At 36.0% G+C, this 24,986-nt stretch overlaps 1 protein-coding gene across 2 annotated transcripts in view; it reads right to left on the minus strand.

Annotated features, from left to right (window-relative positions):
* The window catches only part of Epha6 (Eph receptor A6), a 969,479-nt gene that overhangs the window by 539,938 nt on the left and 404,555 nt on the right, over positions 1-24,986 (minus strand). For both annotated transcript variants that reach the window (XM_006521787.3, NM_007938.2), the window contains one exon: positions 24,102-24,437. In XM_006521787.3, coding sequence (XP_006521850.1) covers positions 24,102-24,437 — 336 coding nt within the window. The remainder of the gene's footprint in view (positions 1-24,101; positions 24,438-24,986) is intronic.

Consider the following 24,986-nt stretch of genomic DNA (forward strand, 5'->3'; position numbering starts at 1 on the left):
ATTCTCTGCCCTACACTTTATCTTCATATTTGCTTCTGTGAGTATTTTGTTTTCCTTCTAAGAAGGACCGAAGCACCCACACTTTGGTCTTCCTTCTTACTGAGCTTCATGTGGTCTGTGAATTGTATCCTGGTTATTTGGAGCTTTTAGGCTAGTATCCACTTATCAGTGAGTACTTACCATGTGTTTTCTTTTGTGATTGGGTTACTTCACTCAGGATGATATTTTCTAGTTCTATCCATTTGCCTAAGAATTTCAGGAATTCATCATTTTTAATAGTTGAGTAGTACCCTATTGTGTACATGTACCAGATTTTCTGTATCCATTCTCCTGTTGAAGGATATCTGAGTTCTTTCCAGTTCTTTCCAGCTCCTAGCTATTATAAATAAGGCTGCTAAGAACATAGTGGAACATGTGTCCCTATTACATGTTGGAGCATCTTCTCAGTATATGCCCAGGAGTAGTATTGCTGGGTCCTCAGGTAGTACTATGTCCAATTTTCTGAGGAATGAACCAAACAGATTTCCAGAGTGGTTGTACCAGCTTGTAATCCCACCAGCAATGGAGGAGTGTTCCTCTTTCTCCACATCCTCACAAGCATCTGCTGTCACCTGAGTTTTTCATCTTAGCCATCCTGACTGGTGTGAGGTGGAATCTCAGGGTTGTTTTGATTTGTATTTCCCTGATGACTTAAGGGTGTTGAACATTACTTTAGGTGCTTCTCAGTCATTTGGTATTCCTCAGCTGAGAATTCTTTGTCTAGTTCTGAACCCCATTTTTCAAAGGGTTATTTGGTTCTATGGAATCTATCTTCTTGAATTCTTTGTGTATATTTGATATTAGCCTACTGTCAGATGTAGGATTGGTAAAGATCTTTTCCCAATCTGTTGGTTGCCATTTTGTCCTAGTGATAGTGTTGGGGGATCAAGTCTCTGTGTATAATAATAATCTATACTTTTTATTTTAACAAAGAATATTTCTAGTGTTTAATAGTAAGTGTAGCAATAGTGTGGGAGTTAATAATTCATGATTGAATAATTTTCTTATAGTTAAGAATTGCTAATCACTGGTACTGTTTCAAAGGAATGTCTTAATGGTTAATGTCATAACTTGGGACTGAATTGGTTATAAATTTTGATTTGCCCATCATTTATCAGCATGATGTTGATATCAATTTTTCTTATGTTGTCTCAGGTCCCATACCAGGAAATTACAAAGTAATATTGCATTGGATGCTATAGTGTTCAGAACATAGTCCGATGCCAGCACACTGCTGCACCCTTCCTAAAGTTCACTTAAACTCCAAAGTCCAGGTTCTCTCCTGAAATATTTCCTTAGTCACCATTAACTAAACATTAAGGGAGGTAAGAACTCAATTAAAGAAACCAATGTCCATTTAATGTCTGAAGGCAATGTGAGTCATAGACTATAGGTACAGAAAATATATGGGAATTATTTAATGGCTTTATGATTTATAACATCTCTAAGTTTTTAAGGTCATTTTCACTTAAAGTATAATTCTTCCTTCAAACTCCTGTCTCATGAAAAGAGCTGATAGGATTCTAATATCAAGTCAATCTGGGTAGAGATACAGTTATAGGAACCATGAAACATGTGTTTCTATTCATTTTTGTCTTTGATTTTTTTATAACAAACGATTTTTGGAAGAAGTTCACATACCTGGACTCACTAAGCCAGCTGTAATATCTATGTCTAGCCCAACTTTTCACATAAACTAATAGTTATTTGTACATCTCTACTTTCTAATATTTCCTCTGGGTATTCTGCTAAGGTAAAATACGGCTTTATGATGCCCTTTCCAATCAACACAAGACTATTTGTTTCAGGGTAGTAATTAGCTTCCTGCTTAATTTGTCACACTTAATTTGAAATTAGACTATTAGAGACTGGTTGTGTGGTTTGCATCTGGCTGAGGCGGTAGCCCCTGGCAGGCATGAATTATCACTCTCCATTTTTATTCCTGTGCCGATGATTTTAGTTCCTAAACCTGATGACTGACATTTATAGATTTCAAAATCAAAGTGAAAATAAGCTACAGTTAAGAATTCAACAGCTCAGATCAATGAAAAAAAAAACAGTTTTTATAACTATGTACACTGAAGTTAAATCTTAAGGGCTTGACAAAAAAATTACTGAGAGCTCAGAGAGAGTTCTCTGTATAAACAACCAGTATTCCATACGGCTGCATATAAATCACTATCAAAACTGGGCATCTTGCTGCAATGCCAGGTAAATTGGTTCCCAATTGGGAACTATGTTTCTCAAAAACTTTCTCATTAAAAGAACATCCCAGAATAAGTTCCTCCCTCAGCCAAATCTCCTCTTTGATATTCAGAATTCTGTATCCAGCATGGCTTATACTTGACAAAAGACCAAATGATATTGTTATTAAGACCTTGACTTATAATGTGCAAAATTATCTTCTAAATAGCACAAGCACGGTTCTGCATTTTCCTAATCATCTCCTGACTCTGGTATACATTTTGACTCTAAAGATAAGGACACAAGGGTTGGGCTTTTCAGTGACCCTGTTAGAGACAGGTGATTAGGTTTGTTCTTCTCGGTGGTACAGTGTAATGATTCCTAGGTTGTTAATCCTAAGAGGGCTTATGGAGGATTGTTCCATATTCCATACTTCCTCCCCACTCCCCTGTCTCTACATGGATATCTCCACCCACCCCTACCCCACCAGACCTCTAAACTCCCTGGGGCCTCCAGTCCCTTGAGGGTTAGGTTTATCTTCACTGACTGCACCCAGATCCTGTAGTCCTCTGCTGTGTATGTGTTGGGGGCCTCATATCAGCTGGTGTATGCTGCTTGTTTGGTGATCCAGTGTCTGAGAGATCTCCGGGGTCCAGATTGGTGAGACTGTTGGTCCTCCTACAGGGTCGCCCTTCTCATGTCCTTTCAGCTTTTTCCTAGATGCATATTTTTATTTTTCTCCAAATCCCCAGGATTTTTCTTTTATTGGTTCTGCTTTTTTTTAATCACTAAGATTAAATGATAGGGACTTGGACATGGGGGTAAATGACCAAATAGTCTTCTAAAAACAATTGCACAACCTTTGTCCTTATACACATTTTCTGTAAAGCCTAAAATTATCAGATAAGCTCTTTACAGTTAAAACTGGTATGGATTGCTAAGATAGAATTTCAGGATATGGGACCTTTTAACTAAAAATTTTAATATTTATTTAACCTTCTAAATGTGTATGTCTATGTGCAAGTATGCGTTTATGTGTGAGAATATCTACAGAGGGAAGAGGAGGGTGTTAGGTTCCCTGGGGATAGATTTACAGACGATGATGAAACTCCTGATGTGGGGGCTGGGAACTGAACAGGATCACAGGATCAGTGTGGGCTCATAACTCTGGAACCATTCTAACTCCACTACTGAGCTCTGGCAGGCCATGTGAGACTGTCACTCTTCTTTATTCTTTTTTCCTCCTTTAAGTTTTAGTACATATATAACGTTATAAACTTTTTTTTTGAATGAAGCCAGTTTTACTTGTTGTATGCTAGAACTGTAGGTAGTAGTGAGCCTCCTGAAGTGGGTGCTGAAAACCGAACTCCAATGTTGTGTGTAACAAGCTCTCCTATCTACTAAGCTTTTTCTCCAGTCTATATATGTACCTTCTTCGTGGGGGTGTATGGAAGCATTACATATTTATTTTTAGACTATTTATGCTTTAAATTTTCATTAGACCAGGATTTTTCTATTTGTATATACAATTGAATTTAAATATTAAAAGACTTCATGCAGAGTTATTGGATATAGGAATAGTCATTCTATTATCTGATGTAAAATATTCAATTTGCAGGTAAAGACTCTGCAGTCCAGGGAGATTAGATAACTTGCCTGAATTTACACAGCTGCATAGTGGCACTTCTGGGATTAACTCAAGGGTTGATCACATTTTGACCAGCTGTTTCCTGATTCTACATAGAGCTAAACTACTGGGAGTATCCATAGAAAATATAATGACATTATGAGTTATAAATCCATGAGTATGCAGATGGTAAATAGCAGACAAAATTCTGTACATAGGATATTAAAGTTAGAACCCTAGAGATTCATTCCTAAAAACAAATGAACAATGATCTCTCCTATATGGTCACAAGGCATTCCTGCTTAGGTTACACAAAAGGAACACAGGACCTTCTGCATTCTGTAGGATGATGGATCTATTAACTAAGTGCTTGTTATTGCACATTTGGTGAGCACATTATTGCAAAGGGGCAAGTATGTAATAAAGCACTTTTCGGTTTGACTTTGAGTATGATATAAATTCTGTGTATGTGTGTGACATGTGTATATAAAAGCATATATAAAGTATTTACCCACATTCTCACTTAATTCATCAATTTATTTAGCAACTTTTTGATACATATATTTTATGTGGCAGGTTCTGTTAGGATTTGGGGTCTAAATAATTATTGACAGTATTTAGAAAGGATTGACATATAACCAAAACATTCTTTTAAAGTAATACAATGGAGTAAATAAAAAGAGATATAAACATCTAGATGTGCTAGTACAGTTCTCTATTCCCAGTGTTCAGGATGTGGAAGAAGGAAGATCACGAGAAGTTTGAGCTAGTCAGGACTATATAGAATTTCAGGCAAGCTATTATATTTTATAGGTAGATGTTCAAAAAACTAAAAGTGATGCAGGTTAGATTGTGAAGGATGTTGCAAGAGTTTCAGAGAAATAACAGTAATCCTATAACTTCAAGAAACATTGCCACACACAAGAAAACATTTCAACTATGACATAACTGTGTCACTAATTTTCTTATGGTTATATATATATATATATATATATATATATATATATATATATATATAATTGTCATGCAATTCAGAAGACAGTATATATAAGCTTTCAGATCTCTTAATCATAATATTGTAAATGTTATTTGCATCCAGTAAACATGCCATCCCATCTTACAGATAAAAATGAAATGTCCTTATTTGTTGTTGAATTTTTAAGATATGTAAGTTACATTCTCAATTTAGAATAGCATGTTAGATTGGCATTATCTTTTTTCATTAGTTAATTATTTTACTTATTTACATCTCATATGTTGTCCCCTTCCCCCTTTCAGAGTTCCCCCTCCCCCACTGCCTCTGAGAGGTTGTCCATCCCTATCCCTTGGGTATCCCTGTCACCTGGGCATCAAGTCTCTATAGGATCATATGCTCCCTCTTCCACTGAGGCCAGACAAGGCTGTCCTCTGGCTTGGACGAGCCTGTGTATGCTCTTTGGTTGGTGGCTCAGTATTATCTTCCTTTCAGAAAGCATGTGGGGATGCAGGGACATGTGATCAGGGAGCTGGCCTGGAGCAAGCATGTCATTGAGATGTGCCCCAATCCTAGCAAATCTCCTCCTGAGACCGACCAGGAGGAGATAGAACTCTTGTCTGCTTCCTCTCTGCTCTCAGCCTAGGTGCCCCTGTGCCTGGCATAGGGTGACCTCTACTCCCTGACCTCTGAGGACAGTTCCATACTCTGTGGCCAGATTACAGGTTCAACTTCCTTTATCCTCTGATATGAACCTGTCCTCTAGGTTCTTGGAATTCCTCTTTATGTAAATGAAGCATTCTCAGGTTTCTACCTTAGCCAATGACATATATTTACCTTGGAATTCCCACCCACTCCCCAAATTTATATAACGCTCGTTCACCCTAAATAGAATGACGCTTTCTTACTGAAGCTGACCACAGAACTTAATAAATTCACAGTTATTCATGGTAGTCCAAGCCCTGTTCCCTACCCCCCACGTCCAGACTATGCTCTCTCTAATCCTACAGTGGTAAGAGGACTTTGACAAAATCACCTTCTGAACAGATAAAAACATTAGTAATTACCAACACACACACACACACACACACACACACACACACACACACACACACACACGTGGAGACAAGTTCAATTAAATGAGAATACCATTGTTGTTTATGTGTTCATTTCTGAGTTTTACCAATAGTGCTGTGTCCTTACTGAGTATTATGCAGTACTGACGTTTCCAAAGAATTTCTAGTGTTTTTCCTTTGACTATTTCTCAGCTGGCTTGGCTTACTGTTATTTTTTCCCAGCTCACTTTGTATTTTCATTTCATTCTAAAAAGCTTTTTATTTATTCAATTCCTATGAAATCAGTCTTTGTGATTTGTGACATTTGTACTTTTCTTGGTGCTATATTTGGACCTATCTCTACTTTTATCTTTTCTCTGTCGAAGGAAAGTTTCTGAGTTAAGGAACTTATTATGGATTATTACATGTAGTGTTTTTGCTTAATAATTATTATAGTTATAAATAATAACACAAAGAAAACAAAAAGTGGATATAAAGTTAAAGAGAGACAGATTGTTGTATTCAGTGCGGTGGTAGAAGGGAAGGACATAGGTAGTAGACAATATTTTACATTTGTATGAAATTTTTAAAAATAATATGGAGTCCTCAAGAAGACATTGCTTAAAGTTGTAGAAGTGAAGCCTGAATTACACTGGGGATCCCAAGATGTTAGAAATTTCAGAGCCCTTGGATATAAGAGCTGTGTGCAAATTTCTGAACGAGTGTGATAGAACAATGTTATGTATATCTCAGGCAGCAATTCCAGAAGGACAAAACCACCTAAGGCCTTGGACAGCAGACATGGAACTACATGATATTGAGTTTTCCCAACTGGGTTTCAGTCCTGCTTTGGTTCATTATTTCCTTACTACACCCTGCTTCTCTTTTGGAACGGTAATATATATCCAGTGCCATTGTGTGTTTGAAGTATATAATATATTTTTTAATTTACAAGGTATTAAATTAAGAGATTATATTTAGTTTCAGAAGAGACTTGGATTTTTTTTATTGGTTATTTTATTTATTTACATTTCAAATGTTATCTCCCTTACTGGTTTTCCCTTCACAACCCCCTATCCCATCTCCTCCCTGATGCTTCTATGAGGGTGCTCCCCCGCTCACCCACTCACTCTTGCCTCACCACCCTAGCATTCCCCTGTCTTGGGGCATTGAGCCTCCACAGGAGAGAGTTGAATTTTTTAAACAGTTTTTAGACTGTAAAAGAAACTTTGGAAGTTGGATTAAATTCACTTTATGATATGATATGTCCTTGAGGCCATGGTGGGGCAGGGAGTGGAATACAGAGGCTTGAATGCAAATGAAATCTATTGGTATTTGGATGTTTTATTTTCAGTCAGTAAACCTGGCTAGAAAGTGTTAGGATGTCTGGCCCTGCCCAGTTGGAAGAAGTGAGTCACTGTGTAGAAGGTTTGAGGTTTTAAAAGACTCATATAATTCTCAATATGTTCTATGTTTCCTGCTTGTGGATCAAGAAATAACTCTCAGCTAATGTTCTTAGGTGCCTGCCAATATGCCTTACAGACTCTGACATTATAGAGTATATGTCTCAGAAACCATAAGCCCAATTAAACTCTTACTTTTAGAAGGTGCTTTGGTCATAAAGTTTTGTCACAGCAATGGAAAAGTAGCCACGGCAGACCTAAATAAGCCATTTATACCATCCCATCTAAATCTCTGAGAACACTGTAGAAGAGAGAACAGGAAGTATGTAAGAAACAACAATAGACAAAAGGTCTGTGAAATGACCATTTCTACTGAAGACACGGTCATCGCAAACTTGGACTCAGCAGTTGCAGGTACTTGCTCTGGAACTGAGTAAGACTTGTCACCAATCACTGAGGTGCTCCCCTAGCCCTTCACCTTGCTACGGCACTAATGGCTAAAAAAAAGGTAATTGCCAAGACACTGTCAATACGACAAAAAGGCCACCAACAGATTGGGAAAGGATTTTTACCAATCCTAAATCTGATAGGAGACTAATATCCAATATATATAAAGAACTCAAGAAGCTGGACTCCAGAAATTCAAATAACCCCATTAAAAATGGGGCTCAGAGCTAAACAAAGAATTCTCAACTGAGGAATACCGAATGGCTGAGAAGCACCTGAAAAAATATTCAACATCCTTAATCATCAGAGAAATGCAAATCAAAACAACCTTGAGATTCCACCTTACACAAGTCAAAATGACTAAGATCAAAAAATTCAGGTGACAGCAGATGCTGGTGGGGATGTGGAGAAAGAGGAACACTCCTCCATTGCTGGTGGGATTGTAAGCGTGTACAACCACTCTGGAAATCAGTATGGCGGTTCCTCAGAAAATTTGGCCTAGTACTACTGGAATATCCAGCAATACTTCTCCTGGGCGTATACCCAGAAGATGTTCCAACTGGTAATAAGGACACATGCTCCACTATGTTCATAGCAGCCTTATTTATAATAGCCAGAAGCTGGAAAGAACCCAGATATCCCTCAACAGAGGAATGGATATAGAAAATGTGGTACATTTACACACTGGAGTACTACTCAACTATTAAAAACAATGGATTTATGAAATTCTTAGGCAAATGGATAGATCTGGAGGATATTATCCTGAGGGACATAACCCAATCACAAAAGAACTCACATGACATGCATTCACTGATAAGTGGACATTAGCCCAAAAACTTAGAATTCATCTGGAATAACAAAAAACCTAGGATAGCAAAAACTCTTCTCAAGGATAAAAGAACCTCTGGTGGAATCAACATGCCCGATCTAAAGATGTACTACAGAGCAATTGTGATAAAAACTGCATGGTACTGGTATAGTGACAGACAAGTAGACCAATGGAACAGAATTGAAGACCCAGAGATGAATCCACACACCTATGGTCACTTGATCTTTGACAAGGGAGCTAAAACCATCCAGTGGAAAAAAGACAGCATTTTCAACAAATGGTGCTGGCACAACTGGCAGTTATCATGTAGAAGATTTCGAATTGATCCAGTACTATCTCCTTGTACTAAGGTCAAATCTAAGTGGATTAAGGATCTCCACATAAAACCAGAGACACTGAAACTTATAGAGGAGAAAGTAGGGAAAAGCCTCGAAGATATGGGTACAGGGGAAAAATTCCTGAATAGAACAGCAATGGCTTGTGCTGTAAGATCGAGAATCTACAAATGGGACCTCATGAAATTGCAAAGCTTCTGCAAGGCAAAAGACACCGTCAATAAGACAAAAATACCACCAACAGATTGGGAAAGGATCTTTACCTATCCCAAATCGGACAGGGGACTAATATCCAATGTATATAAAGAACTCAAGAAGGTAGACTCCACAAAATCAAATAACCCCATTAAAAAATGGGGCTCAGAACTGAACAAAGATTTCTCACCCAAGGAATACTGAATGGCAGAGAAGCACCTGAAAAAATGTTCAACATCTTTAATCATCAGGGAAATGCAAATCAAAACAACCCTGAGATTCCACCTCACACCAGTCAGAATGGCTAAGATCAAAAATTCAGGTGACAGCAGATGCTGGCGAGGATGTGGAGAAAGAGGAACACTCCTCCGTTGTTGGTGGGATTGCAAGCTGGTACAACCACTCTGGAAATCAGTCTGGCGGTTCCTCAGAAAATTGGACATAGTACTACCGGAAGATCCAGCAATACCTCTTCTGGGCATATATCCAGAAGATGCCCCAACCGATAAGAAGGACACATGCTCCACTATGTTCATAGCAGCCTTATTTATAATAGCCAGAAGCTGGAAAGAACCCAGATGCCCATCAACAGAGGAATGGATACAGAAAATGTGGTACATTTACACAATGGAGTACTACTCAGCTTTTAAAAAGAATGAATTTATGAAATTCCTAGGCAAATGGATGGACCTGGAGGGCATCATCCTGAGTGAGGTAACCCAATCAGAAAGGAACTCACACAATATGTACTCACTGATAAGTGGATATTAGCCCAGAAACTTAGGGTACCCAAGATATAAGATACAATTTGCTAAAAACATTAAACTCAAGAGAACGAAGACCAAAGTGTGGACACTTTGCGCCTTCTTAGAATAGGAAACAAAACACCCATGGAAGGAGTTACAGCGACAAAATCTGGAAGTGTGACGAAAGGATGGACCATCTAGTGATTGCCATATCCAGAGATCCATCCCATGATCAGCTTCCAAACGCTGACACCATTGTATACACTAGCAAGATTTTGCTGAAAGGACCCAGATATAGCTGTCTCTTGTGAGACTATGCCAGGGCCTAGCAAACACAGAAGTGGATGCTCACAGTCAGCTATTGAATGGACCACAGGGCCCCCAATGGAGGAACTAGAGAAAGCACCCAAGGAACTAAAGGGAACTGCAACCCTACAGGTGGAACAACAATATGAACTAAGCAGTACCCCGGAGCTCTTGTCTCTAGCTGCATATGTATCAAAAGATGGCCTAGTCGGCCATCACTGCAAAGAGAGGCCCATTGAACTTGCAAACTTTATATGCCCCAGTACAGGGGAATGCCAGGGCCAAAAATGGGGAGTGGGTGGTTAGGGGAGTGGGGGGTGTATGGGGGACTTTTGGTATAGCATTGGAAATGTAAATGAGCTAAATACCTAATAAAAAATGGAAAAAAAAAGAATGAATGCAAATATCTCCAGTGACCTTACTATAATTATTTCAAGGGCAAGGCCTTCTCTTCTACTTTTGTAGAAAGTTTGTTTAATATTTTATAAATAATCGTACAGATAAACATTGACATCAACAACTGAAATCTATGATTAGTCTGTCATAGCGTGAATTATGGGACAGCCTTCCAATATTTGCTTGTTTTTAATCTTTCAATATTAAATACTTTACTCATGGCTCATAGAATAAATGTTTGGTTAAAAAATTATATTTTCTTTCATAAAATAGACAAATGAGATATTATACCACTATTTAATCATTATTAGTTTATATAAATTTTAAAGATTGACATACTTAGTAATCTTTCAAGCACTCAGCACTTAAAATATATATTGAAATATATACTATAATATATATATACATATCACATTATATTATATTATATTATATTATATTATATTATATTATATTATATTATATAATATATATAGTCCGTGAGGCCATGGTGGAGCAGGGAATAGAATACAGAGCCTCAAATAAGAATGCAAACTATAGGTATTTGGATGTTTTATTATCATTAGGCAAACCTGGTTAGAAAGTGTTAGGATGTCTGACCCTGCCCAGTTGGAAGAAGAATATATATATATATATATATATATATATATATATATATATATACACACACACACACATACATATATATATACACAAACACATATATACATATACACATATACATATATATATATATATATATATATATATATATATATATATTAGCTTAGTCGTTTGTTTATTACTTAATATGAACATTTGCTTTTAAATCTTAGAGAATAAAATGTTGTTAGCTCCTCTGTATTAGAGCACTGGTGCCATGTCTCAAACATGCATGTGTAGCACATGCTTGTGACACAGTCCCAGATCATTTCATGTTGTCAAGAAGCATAAAAGTATAACAGTTATAGTACTATTTGAGTGTGTGTCATGGCAAGTTGTACTGTGCCTTCAGTCTGTAAAGTGTTTAACGTTCTGTTTGAGTATCTTAAAAATCTTCATCTTTCTAGACAGGTTTTTTTAATGGAATGATATACATTTAAGCCCTGGTATCCAGGAAAGGTTCAGTGTTCATCTATCTCACAAAACTGAGCAGAAAGTTCTTTATGTCATACTCCCCTTTTCTCAGCCAAGATGTCTTTCAGTCCCTAGTGTTAGATTTTTGTTAACTGCTATACATACTTTAGTGTATAAACATATTGATCTCTAGAAGAAACGCCCACTTCCAAACTCCAGTGGGAGAGCCAGAGCCAGACGTTATGAAAGTGATTTCAATCAGAACTGTCATACACATGGTTTGTGTGTGTATATGTGTGTGTGTGTGTGTGTGTGTGTGTGTGTGTGTGTGTGGAGAGAGAGAGAGAGAAAGAGAGAGAGAGAGAGGAGGAAGAAGCAGGATGACGAAGAGAAAGAGGAACAGGAAGAGGAGGAGGAGGAGGAAGAGAAGGAGGAGGAGGAAGAGGAGGAAGAAAAGGAGGAGGAGGAGGAGGAGGAGGAGGAGGAGGAGGAGGAGGAGGAGAAGAAGAAGAAGAAGAAGAAGAAGAAGGAGAAGAAGAAGAAGAAGAAGAAGAAGAAGAAGAAGAAGAAGAAGAAGAAGAAGAAGAAGAAGAACTCTTCTTCAGTGCACTCTCTCTGCCTTCTGATATCTCAGTTATTTCTTTCTTGTAATGCCTTTGTTCTGCCATTATTGTTTCTAACCTTCCCTCTGAAACTGTAAACCTAATTAAACACTTACTTTTGTAAGTTGCTTTTATCAAGGAATTTATTACAGCAACAGAAAGTACCTAACATACTCACTCAATTATTTGCAAATTAATTACAGTTTCCAAGATGGGGTTCTCAAAGACTCCTAGAGCACCAGAGGTCTACTGGGTATTGGAAATGAAGCTGGGATTCTGAGACAGCCTTATTTCACTGAACTATGGAGTTGCTTCATTCATCCTGTGCCAGTAACTGTGGGATACCCTTAGGGTGGATTTAAGACCTAGAGAAATTCTTTTATTCTGCCTTCTAACCTTATATGGTTTGTATTTCTTAGCTCAAACTCCCTGAATCGCTCATAGTGGTTAAGGTGATTGTAGAAAAATGAGTTGGACAATTTCTATGATTTTTGCATGTGAATTAAAATTATTATACTTGCATCTACAATGAATTGATCAATATAAAGGTGAATTTTAAACTTCCTGCTAATAATGTGAAGTTTTACCATTTGTATGTAGTTTTACCTGTATAGTAGAAGCCCTATGATAAAACAGGAGAGAAATAACAAGAGACAAGGAGCACTAAAGTTTCATTCCATTATGGCCCCTTGTCCTCGCTTTGTAAGCAAAGGGTACAATGCTTTTTGTTTTGTTTTGGTTTGGTTTTATTCACTGTGCAGTAGAGACTACATAACTGGTACTGATTGCTTCAGAATCATAAGGAAATGTTGATGAATATGCAACAGAAAAACTATTTGAACTAAAGATGCTATATGGAATTTTATGTTGATTAAAAAATCAGTAATTGGCTTTTATATTTTTGGTTGTGAGCCTAGCCTTTAACGGCTGAGCCATCTCTCCAGCCCAGTAATTGGCTTTTAAATGTTATAATTGAAAGATATATGACAAGTCAATAAATATTGCACATAAATTATATGATAAGGCTAAAATATACATTGAAAATGTATATATGGATTCTTGAATAAATTAATGTGCTTTCAACATTATGATTAGTTACCTCAAAATATTTCAAAGTATTACCTCAAATATTTCAGAAAATTAAACATCAAAGCACAGTAATCAACAATTACCAGAGATGAATTGGTTTTTAAAATCAATCAGTTTTGTAGATAGTTTAGTCATACAATCAAGGTGACTTTACTTTTTAAAATAAGATTTGCATTGGCATTGCTAGCAATTTTCCTAGGCTATAGCAGTACTTTATATCATGTGGCTGTTAAAGAAAATTCATACTACAATTCTATTCACTGATTTTCAATTTAGTTTGCCACCTATTACTATGGATCATTTTCATAGGACTCAACACATTTGGTTAACTAATCTTTACTGTTTTTCAATCTATACAGACAAATGCAATGAAAATTACTAACATATGAATAAAGGAATCAAAACAGCTAGATGGTCTTATTATTTTAAATTAGAAAGATTTTATAGTTATTTTTCTTACAAGTATGCCAAAGCAGAAATAGTTGATAACCCTAAAAGCCAGGAGCTTTCAATAAAGTGAAGAATTAACATGTTTTCTTAAGAGGAGAAGAAAGGATACCTATATTAGAAGCTAGTTTGCTGTTGATTATAAATAACATTTGTTGTAAAATCAGTAGGCACAGCACTGAGAAAATTAATGCAGGTGAAATCAGGCATTTGTCAAGGAATGAATACGCAATAGTATTTTCTTGTTACTTTCTAGACACTCGGCTTGAATTTAAGACTTTGCCCTTTAAGTGACCATTCTCTGCCATAGTCTTTTATATATTCGCAGAAATTTCTCTTAGATTCACAAGATAAGGCAAGTTTCACATGTCAAGATAGGCTTTTTAGCTTCTCTTCCCAACAACTTCTTCCAAAATGCTCAATTTTCTCAGTTCTCCTTCATAGGGACTGTAATAGTGACTATGCCAGCAGAGACACATTGAATTTCACTTTGTACTTGTATTGTGACAGTCCTAGGACACAAATCATCTGGATGAAATAACTATGAAATAAATATTTTCCCATTGATGAAATGTATAAATGAAAGACTAACTCACACCATCTTCTGCATTTAATATTATAGTTGTAATAGTTAGTTATAGGATGGTTCATTTTATGTATAATAACACACAATCTTTGTATTTCGATAGTATTTATTATATAGATGGGAAAATATTATTTTGTTTTATTATTTTGAATTTATTAAAATACTTTTTATTAGGTATTTTCCTCATTTACATTTCCAATGCTATCCCAAAAGTCCCCCATACCCTCCCACCCACACCCCTACCCACCCACTCCCACTTTTTGGCCCTGGCGTTCCCCTGTACTGGGGCATATACAGTTTGCAAGTCCAATGGGCCTCTCTTTGCAGTGATGGCCGACTAGGCCATCTTTTGATACATATGCAGCTAGAGTCAAGAGCTCCGGGGTACTGGTTAGTTCATATTGTTGTTCCACCTATAGGGTTGCAGATCCCTTTAGCTCCTTGGGTACTTTCTCTAGCTCCTACATTGGGGGCCCTGTGTTCCATCCAATAGCTGACTGTGAGCATCCACTTCTGTGTTTGCTAGGCCCCGGCATAGTCTCACAAGAGACAGCTATGTCTGGGTCCTTTCAGCAAAATCTTGGTAGTATATGCAATGGTGTCAGCATTTGGAAGCTGATTATGGGAGGGAACCCTGGATAAGGCAGGCTCTAGATGGTCCATCCTTTTGACACAGCTCCAAACTTTGTCTCTGGAACTCCTTCCATGGGTGTTTTGATCCCAATTCTAAGAAGGGGCAAAGTGTCCACACTTTGGTCTTTGTTCTTCTTCATTTTCATGCGTTTAGCAAATTGTATCTTATATCTTGGGTATCCAAAGTTTCTGGGCTAATATCGACTTATCAGTGAGTACATATTGTGTGAGTTCCTTTGTGATTGGGTTACCTCACTCAGGATGATACCCTCCAGGTCCATCCATTTGCCTAGGAATTTCATAAATTCATTCTTTTTAATAGCTGAGTAGTACTCCATTGTGTAAATGTACCACATTTTCTGTATCCATTCCTCTGTTGAGGGACATCTGGGTTCTTTCCAGCTTCTGGCTATTATAAATAAGGCTGCTATGAACATAGTGGAGCATGTGTCCTTCTTACCAGTTGGAACATCTTCTGGATATATGCCCAGGAGGGGTATTGCTGGATCCTCTGGTAGTACTATATTCAGTTTTCTGAGGAACCGCCAGACTACTTTCCAGAGTGGTTGTACAAGCTTGCAATCTCACCAACAACTGAGGAGTGTTCCTCTTTCTCCATATCCTCACCAGCATCTGCTGTCACCTGAATTTTTCATCTTAGCCATTCTGACTGGTGTGAGGTGGAATCTCAGGGCTGTTTTTATTTGCATTTCCCTGATGATTAAGGATGTTGAACATTTTTTCAGGTACTTCTCAGCCATTCGGTATTCCTCAGGTGAGAATTCTTTGTTTAGCTCTGAGCCCCATTTTTAATGGGGTTATTTGATATTCTGGAGTCCACCTTCTTGAGTTCTTTATATATACTGGCTCCTAGTCCCCTATCTGATTTAGGATAGGTAAAGATCCTTTCCCAATCTTTTGGTGGCCTTTTTGTCTTATTGACGGTGTCTTTTGCCTTGCAGAAGCTTTGCAATTTTATTAGGTCCCATTTGTAGATTCTTGATCTTACAGCACAAGCCATTGCTGTTCTATTCAAGAATTTTTCCCCTGTACCCTATGGTCACTTGATCTTTGACAAGGGAGCAAAAACTATCCAGTGGAAAAAAGACCGCATTTTCAACAAATGGTGCTGGCACAACTGGCCATTATCATGTAGAAGAATGACAATTGATCCATTCCTATCTCCTTGTACTAAGGTTAAATCTAAGTGGATTAAGGAACTCCACATAAAACCAGAGACACTGAAACTTATTGAGGAGAAAGTAGGGAAAACCCTCGAAAAATATTATTTTAAAAATTACAAGATCAGTACTCTAACTCTTGAACTGCAGAGCACTCAAATAGAAAAGGACAGTTCCTTTTCTTGGGGAATGGGATCGCTAGTAGGGTATCCATGTTTCAGTGGATACTCCTGCCGTCCTTTCCATATGGCCAGTGCCAAGTGGGCTCAAGGGAATAGTTATAATAATAATAATAATAATAATAATAATAATAATAATACAAAGGGGACCAAAAGGGAATATAAAGTTAGAGAGAGACAGGTGGTTGTATCCAGAGTGGAGGTAGAAGGGACATACTAGGTAGTAGAGAATATTGTACATTTGTATGAAGTTTTTTAAAAAGAAAATATTATTAAAAAATGAACAGTCCTGTTCCAGTGAAATTATAGCATGTGTCAATGTTTTCATAACTATTCAGGACGAATGGCGCCCTGTGTGTACTGGTGACTAGGAGCTGAGTCACTGACTATTTCACAGGAAATTAATTTATAAGGTCAGAAGTCTCTTTCTGTATCAATTACTCAAAAGATGCTTGACATTAAAAACCATTAAGCTTGGAAACAGTGTGATGTTTTGCAAGAGTAAAAATAAACTTTACAATTACAGATTGTAATATAATGTAACCATTGGCAGGGCTATAACTTAATGATAAACTAGACTGACATTTCAGTTATCTTCACTAAAATAAAATATTCAGTGCACTTTTCCAGAGAGCAATACTTTTCCTGAGGAGACAGGGAAATTTTACGCTTTGATACAAGTTGTCTGTAGCTTTAGACTCTAGACATTTGCTTAGGCTGTATGAACATGAAAAACACAGCCTACAGAAATGCTAGCATCTGGTCAGGTCAGGGTTTTTTCCTATTCAAACAACAACAAACCTTATACTACTGTCTTCTAGAAAGTGTACTGTTTGGAAATACTTAAAACTTTGATTTATTTTTCTGTTCTTGATGGAATAGAATTGTTCCAGTTTTAGAGAGAAGTTTTAAAGAACGAGGGTGAAAAGGCATCCAACTATAAAGCACATTAAAGTGTGAGCATAAGGCATGATGCTCAGAGTGGGCCCAATTACATTCTCCAGCAAGGCACTGAGGTTGATATTTTAAATAGGTGGTGTTCCCAAACTTCAGTGAACTATACTATAAATAAAAGGGAACACCTCAGGTTTTGAAAACACATAGGTCTGTTTTTATAGATTTAAATCTATTTCAGTGCCAGTTCAATTAATTACAGCTGCCAGAGCAAAGAGGAAGAATTCACAATGAAAGGATGAGCCCCAGGCAGACTGCAGACTATACTTAACTGTCATCCAGCAGCAGTGATGGGGCTATTGAACATACATTTTGAGAAGGTAAAGAACTTGACAATTTGCCTCTGATAATAATTGATTTAATGTCCCGTTATCAACATTAGCAGAAGCAATGAAGTGCATTTCTTTCACTTTGAACGTGCTTTCACATGTTAGAGTTTCTATAAACACAATATGCTTCTTCTTGACTGCCAATGATGAATACTTTACTTTGCTAATTTCTATCTAAGAAATATTTTGTATTGAATTGTACATTTTATTGATTAATTGATTGACTGGTTGATTGATTTTTACCATGAATTGAAAATTAAAAATAGCCGGATGTGGTGGCGCACGCCTTTAATCCCAGCACTTGGGAGGCAGAGGCAGGTGGATTTCTGAGTTCAAGGCCAGCCTGGTCTACACAGTGAGTTCCAGGACAGCCAGGGCTACACAGAGAAACTCTGTCTCAAAAAACCAAAAACCAAAAAACAACAAAAAAAGAAAATTAGAAATATTCTTTTTGTTGTTGGTTTCTTGTTTTGCTTCCATAATGAAACACTTTTATGGTACATTTAAGTAAGTAAGGTATGAAAAAAAAGTTACATGCATACCTCTCATTGATTGGTCATACTAGTTAATTAAAATTTGGCCTTATCCAGAATACCAAACTCATGTCTGACAATGTCAGTAAAGCTAAGAACTTGAGACTACATATTTCATGGGTTCTGAAGAAAGGCATACTATGATTACTTTGTTAAAAGAACATAGCAAAAAACCAACCAAACAAAGAACACGGCAGTAAAACGAATCCAATGACATATTGATATACTGAGAGAGCAAAGCCTTGTTCAGCCCTTATAAGAGGAGGTTCTTCTTGCATTAAGTGATAATTAACACAGAGATACACAGCTGGGTAATGTGTAAAGAATGAAAGACTTTTGAGTAGTTGGCCTTAAATAGGATGTCTCTATTAAACCCTTCCCCTCTAGGCTTAGGAATCTATGTAGAAACAAAAATAGTGTAAAACCTAGAGATGGTGGTTGACTCTAAGGCACTGGTCCTCAACCTGTGAGTCAAGACCTCTTTGTGAGTCACACATCACATAACCTACATATCAGATTTACATTACAAGTCACAACTAGCAAAATTACAGTTATGAAGTAGCAGCAAAGTAATTTTATGCTTGGGAGTCACTATAATAGGGGGAACTGTATTAAAGGGTCTCAGCATTAGGAAGGTTGAGGATCACTGCTCTAAGAAGGCAAGTGTGTCCTCCAGACACAGAAACAGCACGCACAAGGCCTGTATGAGTTCAAAGCAGGCAAAATTCCAGCATGAAGAGAAGTAGGCACAAATTCCCATTCATAACTTAGGAGCCAGTTACAATCCATAGGTGCTCTGAAGTAGAAAATCATTTTCTTCTAGAGATACAGTACCCCACACTCCATTGCAGGGCTTACACACAGAAGTAGGTGACCAACACAAAACAGACCTCATGGATCACGAATTTTTGATTTTGGTTTTCTTTTTTTCATTAAAAACAAGAAAGTAATGGGGTTTTATGATTAGTGAGGAGCAGGAGAATACAGGAGTTATTGGGAGTGGAAATAATATTCTCAAAATATGTTGTATTAAAATATTTTACAGTAATATTTATTTAAAAAATTAAAAAGATATTTTGCAAGTTTTTAAAACAAGCAATTGCTTGATTGCTTTACAATTTATTTATTCATCTAGAAGCAAAATATCCAGGAACTGTTTTCATAACTGTAGTTAATTTTAATAGTTAATTTTGAGGGATTTGGAGAGACTTTACTTTTTTGTTTTCTTTTATATTTTTGTAATTTTTTTCTCACTGTGTAGCCATATCTGTCCTGTAATGCATTCTGAAAACCAAACTGACCATATACTTGCCTCTGCCTTCCATGTGCTGGGATTAAAGGTGTGTGCCACTACCAACTGCTTTAGGAAGACCTTTTTAAAAATAAGTTTATTTATAAGCAACAGTAAACATTTAAGCAGTTTTCTAAATATTTCTTAAATATGATAAAATGGTTACTTTGTATAAGATAAACTATGGTAAATTTTATATAGTTTTATGGTTTAAATATTTATATTCTTGGTTTACAGAATTTATTTTCCAAATTATAAAAAATGTTCATAAATAGCATTAATTTCTACTTTTTTGTTTGTTCGCTTTTTTCGAGACAGGGTTTCTTTGTGTAGCCCTGGCTGTCCTGGAACTCACTCTGTAGACCAGGCTGACCTCGAACTCAGAAATCCACCTGCCTCTGCCTCCCAAATGCTGGGATAAAAGGCATGTGCCAACACCACCCGGCTTATTTTCTAATTTCTTATTCCTAGTATGATTTTGATGATTCTTTTCAGAGTATCTTTTCATAAATGGTTTATTTCTTAACTTAAAACCAATTTTCTTAGAAACACTCTCAGTATGTTCCCAAAATTTAAGTTAACACTAGTTGCTTTCATGAAAATTGTTTTTCTGGGAAATATATTTATTTTGTCAATCCCTTAGACTTGGGTGTCTCGCTTGTTTCTTTTTATATGGAAATTTCTCCCATGTTTATTTTGTCTAATTACATTAATTCTAGTCATTCCTTAGAGGACTTATATGTTATTTTCAGAAAGACCCACTTTTACACCCAAGCTTTCAGTGTCCTGGGGTTCTCTTTAGTAAGACTTAACTAGTACTAGTTAGATCCTGGTGAAGCTATTGGAACTAGACTTTAAGGATTATAAGTAATCTCTCAGTGTCATCTACAAAAGTAACAGCTTCCTCACAAATATACCAAGTGAATTTCAAGTGGGTGGCTAAAGCATAGGTTTCCATTTTAATATAATTTAATTATGTGTAACTTATAAAGATTATAAAGATTAAGGCACACTGTTTCACTATGTTTTCTTTATAATAAAACTACCATGTGTTGCTAAATAATGTTCAAGGACTTGAAAGAGAATTCTCAGAGATACTTTAAATGGAGTGATGAAGTATTGCAGTTAAATTGGGTAAACAACAGTGAGTCTTAAAATTTGGTTTTAGGACACTAATTTCTATGAACTCTTTTAAATTAGTGTTAACATTAGTTTTGACACCTTTGAGTTGAACACAGAAGTACTAATCCACAGATTATGTTATTTTACAATTGTCCATTCCCTAGAGTATTTGTAATTTCATGTAGGTGATTCTTAAGGACTTGTGCATCAGAGAACTTCAGTTATACAGAGGGAGGGCAACCAAGAAGGTATCACTTCAAATCATGACCAAGGAAGAGATTCTCACATGTAAAGGATGTGAAATTTTACTAAGCATATGTATGCCAGTATTTTAGGTTATCAATTATCTATGTGCTCTTTCAAATAATATTTAAACATAATATAATTCTTAGTTATTCCTTATATATAAAATTAAAGATAACCCTATGCTTTCTTAATATTCTTCAATAAAGATGTATTGTGAGGAGTGATTTGTGATATGCTTCTACAAAATATAATCTCAGTATATGGATACTACTTATTATTTCATGTTTATTATCTTCATGTGTATATATATATATATATATATACCTTTAAAAATAATTTATTCAATTTTAAGTTTATGTGTATGTGTGTACTTGTATAAATTTAAGTGTACCACTTGTGTACAGGTACCCTAAAGGTCCAGAAGGAGTCAGATCACATGTAAGTAAATTTGTAATCTTCTGATGCTGGAATCTTTACCTAATCCCTGATCCTTTGCAAGAGCACTGAGTGTTCTCAACTGCTGAGTCATTTCACCAGCCTCTGGTATTATATGTTTAATAAATTACCTTACTTAAAAAGTAGAAAACAATTTATGTTATGTCTCAGTGTTAGAGAAGTAGGCTGAATATACTTTTAAAATCTTAGAATGAAAGGTTGCTGCCTTTATGAAGGAAAATATATAAGCATGCTTATAGACATATTTATTTAAAATAATATTTTAAAACATAATATTTTTTATTTTGCAACAAAGAACGATGGTAGAACTAGTGCACTGTAATTTTGTTAGTTTGCAGCAACAGAAGCCTTGGAAATAATTAGCTAGTGCAGAGGATACAGAAGATTCTAATGTGCTTGTTACTGATGTCACATTCAGCAAGATTCTCCTCCTATCAAAGAAGATTAACAAAAGGAGTAAACAGGAATCCCGTATGAACAACCATCAAGCAAATTATTTGATGTGTAACTATTCTCTTAATAAAGGAGAAAATTACTGCATAAACATAAAGCTTTGCACAATAATATTTGCCTTAACTTTTTTTATTAGCGTCAGATCTAGAGTTTATCAGCAAGACAATTTATGTAATATTCCACGGTAATTAAAAATTTACATTTATTACTTTTAGTATAAATTTAAAGTTTTATTGTGACATATTCATAGGTATAAGAATGTTTTCCTTTTTTTAACTGTTGCTCCCTCTCCTTGTACCCCCTCGCAGAGTTCTTCCCCCATCACTCTTCCCCTCCCTTGGATAACCCTGGGGCATCCTGCTTGAATACATATAGTATGATAATATAAATGGAGTTGTCAGTATATGCACAGTGTGTGTGTGTGTGTGTAATTTATTACATCTATAGTATAACGCAGTATATTTGATTCTAAGATTATAGAAGTTCATTCAGTCTACTTCTCTATCACAGAGACAAAACAATAAAATTGTTTTACACTTTTTAAGTGAGACTGTTCATTAAAGGTATAATATCAGGGGCTAGTGACTGATTGTTTGATAATCATGAGTCTTTTTCTTGCTATCCAACCCAAGCTACATTACTCCCCCAAAATTTCCCCTATCTTTATTTCAAGGGTGTTATATGGTAGAATCATATCATACAGATTATTTTGGGCTTGCTTTGGAAAATTAACATCATGTTCTCAAGACCTTTCCAAGATGTATGTAGCAATAGTTTGATCCTATTTAATGTTGACTAGCATGCCAATACAATAAATATGCTTTGTTTCTTTTAAGATTTATTTTAGTATGTGTTAGTTTTCATCAGTGCCTTTCATGTGTGCTCAAGTACAGCTGGAGAACGGAAGCAAGCATTGGACTAACTGGAGCCAGAGCTCCATTTTGTTGTCAACCTCCTAACATGATCTCTTTGCATCATGCTCTTGTGTGTGTGTGTGTGTTTTGTGGAAAACACCAAGGGCTATTAAACACAAAACTATATCTACATTCCCCATCATTTTGTTTTAAAGAATACTAAGTTTTGGTTAGTATTCTTATAAAGACCTAGTTTTCACTAAGTAACATAAATAGTTTATGTTATGAGCTGAATTATTCTATTATTCTGTACTCAATAGATGGAACATACCTTTGCGTTCCCAGTAGCATGACAGATTTGGCAGTAAGCCTTTAATGAGTTATTAAGGAAGCCTAAGGTTACAATGGTGGTCATAATTCAAGAACTGACGCCCATACACAAAGAGAATTTTTGGGGACTGGATACAAGACCGAAAGATCATATGGAGACATGGAAAAAGTTTGCGATTTTGAAAGGCTTACAAACCATTTCAAGTTGGAAGCAGTCTTTCTATTAACTTCCAGCCTATAGCACTGTGAAAGGAAAATTGCTGTGTAAGTCACAAAGTACAGGGTGTTGGTTACAGCGGATGCAGCAAGTTAATAAAGCCCAGAAAGCTGGCTTTCTCTTTTATAATTTTCTGTTATGTGTGTTTGCCAATGCTATCAGTTGTAAAGCAGTCTATTGTATATCTATAGCATTTGTTATTGCTTCTTAAAAGATATTTTAAGACTGTATCTTTTTGTTACCACACTCTGTAAAATAATTATGTTGGAGGTAAAGTAAAGACAGCATATACCTAAAAATTCATGAGTGTTTATGCCTGACTACATAAGAATAAAATATAGTGATATCTTTAACTAAATTTATCATGTTTTACATCAGTTTAAATTGTTTTCATAACATCACATAAACAATAGTATTTGAATATATATGTGTATGTATGTGTGTACTCTTACCTCTGTTAGTGTGACTGCGTTTTCTTTTAAGGGGTATAATGTCATTTTTAAACGCATTAGCTCCAACTTTTAAAAATACAGATTAATTATAATTATAATAACTTGATGCTATTTGTTTTATTTGACATGTAAAAAGGAGGGTAAACATAAGTGGGCTGATTGAATTTCGGCGCATCTAGCAACATTTTATTTATAGCTGCTTTCACTGGTAAAATTAAATATGCACTTATTAAGAAATATCGGTATCTGGTTATATTAAAAATACAAACACTCATTACAGAGAAGCATTTTATCTTGCCAGCCATACTGCTTAGGAAAAAAAAAATACAAAACAACCAAACCAAACCAAACCAAAACAACTACAACAACCACCAAAAAATCAAAACCTCTTTTTTCATCATAATAAGATGTGAAAGCAAAGAAGTCATGTTGTTTTCTATTGAATGAATATTTCAATAGAAATAATTACCAAAGTAAATTAAACTAAGCTAGACCACAATGTTACACATAAAAGAGAACTGCGAGTCAATTTTGAGAGAATAGCAATGGTACTTACCATCGTGATCTGTAGTCACTGTAATAGCTGTGAATGGCTTGGGAGAGATGCTCAACTCAGAAACTCCATTCATGGCTTCTATTTCAAAGGTATAATTGACGTGAGACACAAAGTCCAGTACTACCACAGAATTGTTGATCAGTCCAGTGTGTCTTGGGATGAAGCGGAGTCCTCCACCACAGTCCTCACACTGGGTAGTGTCTAAACCACATTTCTTACAGATTACACTGTATGTGAGATCTTTTCTCCCTCCTGTGTCACTGGGTGGGCTCCATTCCAAAATAAGGGCTGTTTCATTGATGTTAAAAGCCACATTTCTAGGAGCTGAAGGTGGTCCTAGAGAAAAGCAATTAGAAAATAAGTTGTATTTGTATAGAACAATGAAAGATGGTGGTGCAACAAAGAAATTTTCATAAGTACATGCAGCTGATTTTTAATATTAATTGGTAGCCATTTTCTTATAGGAACTATAAAGAACCTGTTTAAATATCTAATGAAGCTTAAGGAGGAAACTTTAATGGTGAACACAGTACATTTCTTAATTTTTGAGTATTTAAAATTCAGTATTTAATATCAAAGTCCATATATCTCCAAAGGACACTTTCAAAGTTTGTTTGCTGTAATATATGTAATGGGTGGAAATTGTAGATTATGAGATGTGCCCTCTAATATCCTCATTAATTATCTTACCATTTTCATAATTTGAAACAAACTGTGGTATGTGTACTCATCAAATTGTGTTCAGCATTCAGAACTTGTATTCTCCTTGTTGTGTAGAAAAAAAAGACACCCATTCATTTTTTTTTTTTTGTCAAATACACAGAATATATTTTCCAGCTGTTGGGAATATATTGTCATTAATTTTGAATGGGCAGACAATTTAGA

Source organism: Mus musculus, chromosome 16, assembly GCF_000001635.26.
Source record: "Mus musculus strain C57BL/6J chromosome 16, GRCm38.p6 C57BL/6J".
NCBI lineage: Eukaryota > Metazoa > Chordata > Mammalia > Rodentia > Muridae > Mus > Mus musculus.